Genomic DNA, 11,439 nt, shown 5'->3' on the forward strand with positions numbered 1-11,439 from the left:
ACTGAGACTTAATTTTTAATTAATGCTACCTCTGTTCAAATACAAGATAGTCTCTACTATCAGTTTTCTTGGATTATTGAAGATTAATTTTAGCATGCTCAATCTACTCACTTGTGGAGAGATCATTATTTTAACAGAAGCATTCAACAGTTATGTAAGACATTGGCATTATAAACTTTGCAATTAAAGACAGCTGGTGTCTGTGGAAACTAGAGATGGTAGTTGAAAAAGGGGGAAACTTCTGCATCACTTCCAACTTGTCTTTTGTTTGTTTTTAAGACAGCTGTTGCTTAAATTAATGATCATTAAAATATCTTATTAACATAGTGTGTGTTTGGCTTTAGGTTGTCAGCCTAATGAAATCAGGAGTCTAACACTTGGTGTTGTGTGTTGAATGTGCTCACAGGATGAAACCAGCGTCTCCTCCTCTAGCCAGTCTGCTGATCTGTTGTACTGGACGACATCCAAAACCATGGAGGTGTTGTCTAACACAACTCTGACTACAAAGGCCATGCTGCATGCTGTCAGTGATGGGCAGTGGTGGAAGAGATCATTAACTTACCTTCGGCCGTTGCATGTAAGGCATTGCTGGTGTCCCTGCAGGTGTTTGCAGACTGATACCTGAGTGTAAAAGCTGGGCTCTCCTCCTGGTGTCTGGTGCCTGAAGAGCTCAGATCCATAGAGGAGCTAGAGACAGCAAGGGATTGTTTGCAAGCAGATGCAAATGAAAGAAGGGGGCTGAAGCTGTTTTCTTGTTTTCTACTCTGTTTTCTCCTGCTTTTTTTAGCACTTTGTGAAGGCATAGTTGAAATTTGGCAGAACTTCAGAACTTTGGGGAAGAAAGCACATTGAAGTCCACTCTTTACTGTAATTTTATATTCAAAGCTGTTCCTTTTCAGTGTCTCTTCTCTGCCTTCTGTACTTCAGTGGATTTTCTAGAATGTTTTAGATACTAGTTTCTCTGATACCACTTTTGAGCATGATTCTCTTTTTTAGCATGATTCTCTTTTTTTCTAAGAGTACTGGGCCTCATTCAGCAATGGTTTATATATGATGACTCCTGTCTTTCTTCCCAATGAATTAAATTACATTTTAATTTACAGTTGCTTCCCTTCTGAACAGCAGTTACAGTCTTTTAATGAGCATTTTTTTACGACTAGACTCAACTATACATACTTTTCACAGGGCCAAGAAGTTGGATACCTATCAAAAAGTGGGCCTGGAGAAAATGCCACTGTGGAAAAGCAAGGCTGTCATCCCTTTTATGAGTCTCTGATTCCTAATCCATATGTTGCAGAAGTAAGTTTGTGTGACAGAATTCAGAAGTGTTACATTTTTTTTGTGGAGATCCTATAATTACTTAACACTGTGGATTTTGCATTATTTGTGTGACTTGCAAGGGTTTGAAATTTTGTACCACAGCAGGAAAAATCCCAACATTAAACAGAAAGGAAAGCTGAGGTAGAAAATTGCTTCTGATGCAAGTGAGCTAAATATAACTGCAGGTTGGTGGGCATACGTGTGAATTCTCTTGTTTTACTTCTAGTCTGAAGTCAGCTATGGCACATACCAGAACAATTCTTTGGAAAGCTTTGCAGAAGTATTGCTGAGGACAGGGAAACTGACAGAAAGGAGCGAAGGAAAAGACCTGCTTCCAACAACAGAAGGTATGGTTATGGATATATTCACTCCTCTGTTTACTATAAATAGTTAATACAGGAGAATCTGTGGATGGGTTTAAATAGGGACGATTGCACAGTATGATCTGAATTACTGTCTGAATATTTTGTACCAACTGTCACCTAGTTCAGCACCTCACGTGGGTAAGGAGTCTTGATATAGGATTATCTGCAGCAATTTCAGCAGAAGTGGTATTTTTAGGAGTCACTTAATAAAGGCTAGACATCTGGAAGTTGACTTAAATAAGCAGAAACTGATGCTGAGGATTCCTGAATGCTACCATGTGCAGATACTTAAATGGAAATTGGCTGTCCACATTAATGTTACTCGTATGTGCCTGTGTATTCATTTGTCAGATTCTGTGTCATTCCTTATACAGTTTCTAGGGTCATTAGAGTATTTTATTTGCTACTTAATGCTCAACTGCACTTTCTGGAATCATTGGAACTTTTAATCTTCTGGAATGTCTACATTTTATAGTTTATACTTAATAATTTGCTATCTGAAAGAGTTTCAATTTAAAAAACAACGACCAAGCAACATACAAACCCATCTACAGTTGTTTGTCTTTCCTTTTGTCTGTCTCCTGCTGGTTTAAGAAATGAACTGTTTAAATATTTACATGCTGTTACTATCTTTTGAAGTGAGATATCTCTATTGTATTTTACTCCGTGGAAAATTCTGCTGTGAAAAATGAGTGTATTAAATCACTTGAAAGTTTCATGTGAGACATTCTTCATAAGCCATGTGGGTTTATTTCAACTGCTTAGTGAAAACCAGTGTGTTTCTCTTACAGATACATGAGTCAGTAGTAGTTTGAGATGTGTGATGTTTCTGCAGATAACCTGTACAGGTATAATATAACAACCTGGTGAATTAGAAAAGTTCAGCAGCAGCTTGGATAAATGAGGGTGTACTATGATAAAGGAAGGAAAAGCAGGCAATTCTTGTGTCAGGTTTACTAGAAGTATGTATTTTTCATAATCAGAAGAAACTATTCTTTGTTGCATTAACTTCAGCTGTGTCCGGTGCTGATGTTTCTGCTTGCACAATGTGGCAGGACCTGGTTTTGGTGTTTCACTGATCTCATTTAAAACTCACATGACACTAGCTAGTTTTGGTGGGTTTCTTTGTTGTTATTTATTTATTTATTTTATTAATTAAGATAAAGTTTTGAATGTGGCCTGTTGGGTTCATTGGTAAGTGAATTAGAGCTCAGTCTGGAAGAGCAGACATTTTTATACCTCTGGTTGGTGGCTTCTAATGTTTAGAAAATCACGTTGCTGCCTTGATTTTACAAGCAGAAGATTTACTAGTTGTAGATCAGTACAGGTGATATTTTAGTGGCTTTGTTTAGCATCTGTTACTGCATAGCCTTAACTTGTTTGGTTAATGCATCAAACTCTTTGCCTGGAAGTCAAGGTAAGGCTGTGCTGCAGTTAACGACATATTATCTGTTTCTGGATTGCACTGATAAGTGTTTAATTAAGTACGTATAGAGTGCTTCAAGCTAGTGTCTGCTAAAATACAGTTACACTGAAAATATTCCATTAGGTAGCTGTTAAGGCTGAGTAGGTCAGTAATCAAAGCTTTCTTTCCCCTCCCTCTATGTTGCAGTTCTGCTACAACTTGCAAGTGATGCTTTACCAAACGATATGGCCTTGGCTCTTGCCTATCTACTTGCACTGCCACAGGTATGTTGATTGGGTTTTAATTAATATGTTTTTGCCAGGCAAGATTTTTAATAACATTTCAGAATGCTGTAAGAAAAAGTAATTTCCTTAAGGTTTTAAAATCTTAAGTCTTTGAATGAATTGAAATACTAATTTTTATACATTGGGCCGGTGCATTTAAAGGAAACTCAGAACAAATTCCACTGGAGCATGGCACTGTTGAAAAGGCATGTTTTATTACTTTGAATAGGAGTTGGGCCACCTGACTGGAAATTCTAATATAGCTCAGAAATATGGGTAGTAATTTTGTGGTAGAGAAGCAGCAAAACTGTAGTTGGAAAAACATGTTGGTTAGGTCCTTGTGCAGGGGGTCAAAAACATCATTGTGTTGTGTGCGTAGGCTACTCATTTACTTCTGTTTCAGAAATCATGGTCAGAGCTATCCCTAAATCACAGCAAGTAGCTTTTTAGAAAGTTTGTGCACTTAATGTTGTATGCTTGCTAATTCTTTCATCTAAATTAATGCCCTTTTCTTCTAGGTGGTAGATGCCAACAAATGCTTTGAAAAGCAATTACATTCTGCGTTATCTCTCCAGCTGGCAAGTTATTACTACAGCCTGCAGATCTATGCTCGTTTGGCACCATGTTTCAAGGACAAATGCCACCCTCTCTACAGGGTTAGTACTCTTTCTTTTTAAAACCATATACATTAATGGGCAGCATTAAAGCTATCCTAAAAAGCCAGTATGTGAGTTAAGCCTGTTAAGGAGCTGATCTGACTTACACTGTGAGCAGCCTGTGAAGTTGCACATAATTATTCTTCTGCAGTGCTGTAAACAGACAAGTACTTCACAATTTCTGGAAGAGTTGTTGGAGCACGATATCAAGTGTCATTTATAGATAATAGCATCAGTCTTCAAAGTAGCTTATAAACACTGAGCAATAATGAGCACAGCCTATGCTGTCATCTTGCAATAATGGTACAATACAGCACTTCCTAGGAATAGTCAAGTGTCCATTTAAACAAGAGGGGTGCTATTCAAAAAGCTTTCATAGCCTTCCTTGAGGTGTGTTGTTTTGCATTTTAATTTGCACATGGTGTTTTGAAAATTCATCCTCATTCACTGATGAATTTGTTTATTCCCTTTGAGAGCTGTCTCTTTCTGAACTGGCACAGCTTTCCTTCCTGTAAGCCTGTGCTTAAAAGAGTTACATGGTAAACTCCAAATTGGATCAAAGAGGTGACATAAATAAGTTTAGTAAGGCACCAGTTGCCATTCCTACTGAGGTATCTGAGTAAAAACTCTTCTTTGCCACGTCAAGGTGGTGGCACCTGGATCTTCTGTTTCTCAACACTGAAATAGGTCCAGAGGTCCTTTAACTGTAATTCAATGCTACTCATTATTCTTAGAAGATAACGGAGTGCATTTTTATGGGTGAAGGTGGATAACCTCTCTTTTCCTCCTTTCCTGAACCTTTACATACTCAGTAAAGATCCAAATCTGGCCCTTCAGCCACGTGCTTAGAAAAGGTGGATCTTCCAGAGCAGATACTTCTATGTAACAGCACCTGAGTCAGTTGCTGTGATTTCTTTAGTCCATTCAATCAAAGTATCCTGTCTTAAAAGTCTCTAAGCTGAATGTATAATAAGCTGTGTAGAAGCATAGAAGGAGTCTACACTTCCTAAGCCTACTTAAAAATAAAATGGTATAAACATTTCAAACCAGTACAAGAGAAGCCATGGCACAGTGGGTGAAGAGTTCTCAGAATGAAAATGACAGATGTATTATATTGATAATGGGGATTAAGGGAGAGGAGAGTCCTCTTCCAACAGCTAAGGCAGACTTTTAGGACTTGCTAGATTGTAAAGAAAGACATTTTATAGGATTGATTTGGCCTGTTGCATAAAGACTTGGATTTTTTTTAACTGGGAGGTGAAATACAGACAGCACATCAAAGCAGAATCATAAATTACCAGAAAGTCTCATGAACTTTTTTGTACTGTTGATATCCAAAAGAAACTCAGCTTGATCATTTCTAATTCTGAAGCCATTAACTTAGTTTTAAGGAGAAACAGAGGGATTTGAGTGTAAGGTACTGCTTCAGTTCTGCACCCAAGACAATTTTGAAATGTAGTTGTTATCATCATAATATAAATATAATAGTTATAGTTTAGGGCATGTGAGCTGTAATAGTTTCTTATCCTGAGAAGAGTGTGAAAGGAGCTCTACAAACAAATAAAACCACAGATAAAGGTCTGTAAGAATAATGCCAGACAGAAGAAGAGAACAAAATTTCCAGCAATCAACTGGTTGTGGAGAGTGTTGGTGTAAGGAGGCATCATTACCCTTGGAGAAGCTACATCTGTCTGTGACTTAGATTGCAGCTGGACGTGAACTTGTGCTCTGTGCACTTAACCTGCTTCCCTTTCCTGTTGCTTGCTGCTTAGGGAAGCCTCTGTCTGTCTCTGTAGAGAAGCAGAGCCAAGTCTGCTTGCATCTCGCATGAATTCACTGTCTACAAAGTAGATTTTTCTGGTTTTGTTTGTGTGTTCTCTCTCTGAATGACAACCCTTGTGTATTTTAGTTCTTGTGCTATTTCTTCGTATTGTTGTCACTGCTAGACCATTGTTCTCTATTCTTATTCTCTATTTGCAGGACCATATTTAGGCCCCCTATACCTCCCTCTCAGCAATGGCATCTCTAGGCTCTAAGTGCATGAAGTGCTTTCTTCCGCCACATCTTCAGCAGTGAGGACTGACACTAAGATCTCACTCATTTCCTCTGCTATGGACTTAGCAATAAGTGCCCCTTTTACACCTCATCCCTTAGTGTTCCTGGCACTTCTCTAGCTGGCTTCCCACTTTTGAGTGATTGTTCAAAAATTTTTACCATAAGCTTAACTATTGTTTATAAGACACTTTCCAAGTATTTCTTTAGCCCTTTAATTTTCCTCCTTGGCCTACCACATTTTGAGAGTTTTCCTTGATTTCCTTATTCCTTTTTGATGTCTTGACAAATAAACTCACATTTTTTTAGATGAATTGATATCTTGGCTAACAAAAATGGAGAGCTTGCTAAGCTAAGCTTGCTAAGTGTTTGAAGGCTTGATGCTCAAGCAAACTCTCCTGAGCTGGCAGTCATTGAGGATAATCCCTGAAATAGCAGTCCAACAACAAGGGACATAGCAGTCATATTGTGACAGCTGTGTTCCTTTGGTTGAGGTGTGTCTGATATAGAAAAGCCAGAGGTTCACATACCCTTACTCTAATTTCTTAAGCACACAACACTACAAAGTGTCACCATTCTCCATTGGGATCAAATAATACTCAGGTGACTCAGAAAAGAGCTGTTGTGAAATAGTTGGGGTTTGTGTTGGTTGGTTGTTTTTCTTCTGGTTTTATTTCTTCAAGATAAGTTGTGCTTAAGAAAAAGAGATGGTTAAGATGTTGCTTACTTTGATTTCTCAATGTTTTTAGAAACTGTTCTGCTGGGTCCTTCTGGAAGCAGAGCCAGTGTTTCTGAGCCAGATGTTCAGAAATACTCTTCTAGAAGAAATTATCTTCAACCCAGCCTTTCATTTCAGCAGAGGTTTGAGGTCTAGCTTGCCTGCATTCCTCTGGGGACATCTTTGTGGCTTTCATGCAAGAGAGGTAGTTGGGATAAGTACTAATGCTTTCCTTCCTGCAGAGGGTTTTGTTCCTCTCTAGGAAACAGCACAGAGGTGACCACCAGCTTTTTGAAGTGGTCTTCCCCATGTCAATTGGCTTTATCCTTTGTTTCCTTTTCTGTGCTTCTGTAACTCTTCAGAAATCAGTGAACATGATCAACTTTGCAAGCTGCCTCGTAGAAATTTTCTGTAACACGTTTAATCTTAGAACACAAAATATTTACACAAAAATTTATTCATCTGGGTGGTGAGAATAGGTGACTTTTCAGACAATGCCGAAGTGTCTGAAATGGGCTGAACTGAGTGAGAGACCTGGCTCCTCCACCTCTTTGATTTTTATTTTGTTTTCTTTTTTCCTTCTTAGAGTTGAGGTCAGATGCTACATTGGCCTGAATAAATGTAGCCTAAGAAGCTGTTTATGAAAATGTGTTTCACAGTAAGAAAAGGGGAGCACTGAGAATCTCACCCTTCTTCTGAGAAGTGCCCCTGGGTTAGGATGAAAAAGTGTTTGACTTGTGGCATTTTACAACCTGTCAGGGAAGAGGAACTCAGGTGTTTTGTTTTCATGTGTAGCTCATTGAATATTTAGTTTTCAAGCTGTAAGTTAATAAGATATGGAAATATTTGCATGTATCCAGGCAAGTAACTGTACAAGATAAAAGCAGCCTGTATTTTGCTGAGGAAACTAACTCAAGTTTGCCAGTAGGAATGTGTGCTTATCCCACAGGCTGTGTATGGCTGCAGCTGCTGCCAGATAGATGAAGTTTGAAGACCTACTCTGAAAGAATAATCAGCATTTCTGTAGAGAAAAAGGGGGTGGACAGAAGCTTAGGATAATTACTAAACAGTGACATTATTTACTGAGAGTAATGCTGACTGTAATGAAAACTAATTGTGTATGATGAATTTAGTAGTCACTTCACTCAAAAATTAGGTAGTAATTTTCTTTTTTCAAAGGTTGTTCTTTCAGTTGACATTTTAACCTTTTGTATATTATGTGTTAATTCCACTAAAACAAGTTTTCAGGTGAGATGATGTGATGAGATTTTCCTACCTAAATCTGACTTTTCAATATCTTACCCAATAAGAGTGAGTCTGTAAGAGAACACAAGGTAGACAAGAAGCTATCAAAACATTTTATCTGGGGACAGATTATTCCTCACTCTTGCTGGAGGAGCTGATTAAAATCAAAGCAAAAAAGCATTTAAACCAGAGCACTAGAACAATTTGTTCAACTCTGCAGATACAAGTCATTTACCATAACTGTGGAAGGAACTGCCTGGACAACTTTTCAAATTATTTTTATGCTTTATTACTTAACAGAAGCCTCTTGCCTTTTTTTTTTTTTCCCTTTTTTTTTTCTTTAACTGGCTTCTTTATTGGAAATGATGTTGTTTTAACTTATACCTAGTGGCTTTGTTTGAGCTTCAAGTCACTTTCTTGTAATTGTTTCTTTTGCTGCTGGCAGTACTACTTTTGTAACTGTTACATCTGCTAGGAATTTACCTTAAAATATCTCTAGCACAAATTCAAGGCAGTTTCTGGAATATGCAGATAGGAACATGCAGAAGGCTATAAACACTACAGATACCCTGGTAAACTGTACTTTCATTTTGTGATCAGTGGCTGTTTGCTATTAAAGAAAAGTGTATTGGTGAAATCAAATTTGTTAACTGTGTTTTTTTCCCAGTTTTTCCCAGCCTTTTAAAGAGATTTGTAAGAACAGAGAAATAGCTACTTGCCAGGAAAAAAAAAAAAAAATCATTTGAATTTAAGATTGTTTTCAGGATCAGGGTGAAGAAATTCCAAGATCAAAACCTTTACCTCTTTTTAAAATCAGTGTTGCTTTTAGAAATCACAGTGACACAGGTTCTGAAGGGCTTCTCAGCTGTGTCTCCCAGAGGATGGTCAAAGAGAAATACTCCTTTAAAACATACAGTCAGGTGGACCCTGATCCCCAGCTGGGCTTTACTGGTGTAGCTGGTGTGGCAGTATTGACAGTAGCTTGTCCTGATCTATGCTGACTACATCACCTCTAGTAGCATGGAATTAAATTAGCTTTATGCTAAAGTGATGGGTGTTTTTTTCTTTTCTCTCTCTTTTTTTTTTTTAATTTTAATTCTTAATTAAGCAAATTCTATGTCCCTGTTGCCAAGACAACACTGTCAGAGCTCAGAGCACAGCACTAGTCCAGTGGATGAGTAAAACACATTAGTGGGCAATTTGTGAGGGATTTCCTTTGGGAATTCCATGGTGGGACACAAGTTAAGGGTGTCATACCCTTCTGAGCAGCTCTTGTGGCTTCTCTGGAAACTTATCCTGCCTTTGCTGCTATGATGAGGGAAGGGGAGCTGCTCTCAAACGTCTGTCCAGCAGTACAGGAGGAGATCCACCTGGCAATGCAGGGGAGTTGGGCACCCAGGCCCAATTTCAAGGTGTCTGAAAGACTCTGAAAAGCCAACAGAGATAATAGTGTAGTAGCTGGTTGGAATGTTTAATGTGTGTTGGACAGATAACATGAGAAAGAGAACAAGCTGAGTGCCACCTCTGACTGCTCTTGCCTTTCACAAATGACCATAGAGCCTTTTTTGTTTTTAAGTGCCTGTTACAATTCTAGGAAAGTCAAAGACTCTGTAAACCCCATGAATGCTGCAGTAAGACTCAGCCTTTCCTCATTTTGCTAATTTTCTTCATTGCCATCTCCTATCACTAGCTAGTTATTGTGGTCTTTTAAATTAAAAACTGCTAAGACTGTTTTGTGTAGTGGCTGTACAGCTGTAATGATCTTTGTGTTACTGCTTGTTAGAACAAACCTCATGTCTAATTGAACCAGGTGTCTAATGGATGTAGAAATATTTGTGCTTATCTTGTAAAAAAATGTATTATTAAAAATGTGAAGATGTTAAAAATACAGAAAATTAAGAAATATAAATTCTACACAAACTGATACCAAACACTTTAGCTTTTTACATAGTCTGATTGAGCTTGTGTTGAATGCCTAATGTTAGTACTGCACAAGCAGCACTGTTACTTAAGGAAACATTTAAAATCTATAGAAGGAAAAGTGTGTGTCATTCCAATAAATAAGTTTTGCAAACAACTGCAACTTGGTAAAGATTTTTTATTATTTTTTTTTAATAGATTAAGAAAACCTACAAGTTCTCACATCAGATATAACTACAGGCTGGGCATGAAACAGGCTGTGGGTTTTCTTTAAACATTTTTTATTTCACATGCTCTGATAGTTTGAAGCAGAGGTCTTGTCATGGATAAAAGAGGACAAGGCTTGACTGTAAGATTTCTGGTGCAGAGTTCAGCACAGTCCTTGGCAGTGCTTGCTATGAAAACCAACTGGCTGTCAGTGATAAGCTCAGTAGACTCTGCTTCCCAAGGCATTATTTGTATTTTACTGCAAGATGGTTTCTTAAATCCTTTATGTAATTGTTGTGATACTTTTCAGCCATCCCTTTTATAATATATTTCAGAACTTTGAAATTAGAAAAGAACCAGTAGTGGGAATTTGTTGTTTTGATGAGAAACATCAGTGTAATTTTTTTTGTTTCTGCTTCCTCATACATACACCCAAGGATCACATTGATTCTTTAAATAAGACATACATGTGATTATCATCCACTTCCTTGGCTTTCTCTCCTTGTAACAGTTTGTCATTGTTATTATTTGGTGTGATATTACTTGACACACAGTGGTCCTTGATGAAGATTTTTAATATATTTTTTTTATTATAACCTAGTATGGAAACAAGAGTTAGAAGAGGTTCAGGAGAGGGGCCAGAGAAGGGCCATGAAGATGATCCAAGGGCTGGAGCAGCTCTGCTCTGGAGACAGGCTGGGAGAGTTGGGGTGTTCAGCCTGGAGAAGAGAAGGCTCCAGGGAGACCTTAGAGCACCTTCCAGTGCCTGAAGGGGCTCCAGGAAAGCTGGGGAGGGGCTTGGGACAAGGGCTGGTAGTGAGATGACAAGGGGGGATGGTTTTAAACTGGGAGAGGGGAGATTTAGGTTGGACATCAGGAAGAAATTCTTCCCCATGAGGGCAGGAAGGCACTGGCCCAGGTTGCCCAGGGAAGCTGTGGCTGCCCCATCCCTGGCAGTGTTGAAGGGCAGGTTAGATGGGGCTTGGAGCAACCTGGGCTGGTGGGAGGTGTCCCTGCCCATGCAGGGGGTTGGAACCTGATGATCTTTAAGGTCCCTTCCAACCCAAACAATTCTATGATTCAGATTAGAAAAACAGCTAAACTGTGCTGACCAGTTTCATAGAGAGCATTCCTGGTGGAACTGAACACCTATTCCTGCATCTTTGTAGGTATTATTTTGTAAAAATATTACCAGGAAAAAGATTAAGTAGCCATAAGCTCTTCCTTTGAAGCATAACCAGGGAAGACTGCACACAGATGTGTGTAG

At 38.6% G+C, this 11,439-nt stretch overlaps 1 protein-coding gene across 1 annotated transcript in view; it reads left to right on the forward strand.

The window, feature by feature from the left end:
* NBAS (neuroblastoma amplified sequence) overlaps positions 1 to 11,439 on the forward strand; it is a 149,054-nt gene that overhangs the window by 71,306 nt on the left and 66,309 nt on the right. The window contains exons 35-39 of the mRNA XM_010001742.1: positions 407 to 577; positions 1,186 to 1,299; positions 1,547 to 1,667; positions 3,298 to 3,374; positions 3,893 to 4,030. Coding sequence (XP_010000044.1) covers positions 407 to 577; positions 1,186 to 1,299; positions 1,547 to 1,667; positions 3,298 to 3,374; positions 3,893 to 4,030 — 621 coding nt within the window. The remainder of the gene's footprint in view (positions 1 to 406; positions 578 to 1,185; positions 1,300 to 1,546; positions 1,668 to 3,297; positions 3,375 to 3,892; positions 4,031 to 11,439) is intronic.

Source organism: Chaetura pelagica, unplaced genomic scaffold, assembly GCF_000747805.2.
Source record: "Chaetura pelagica isolate M959 unplaced genomic scaffold, ChaPel_1.0 scaffold77, whole genome shotgun sequence".
Lineage (NCBI taxonomy): Eukaryota > Metazoa > Chordata > Aves > Apodiformes > Apodidae > Chaetura > Chaetura pelagica.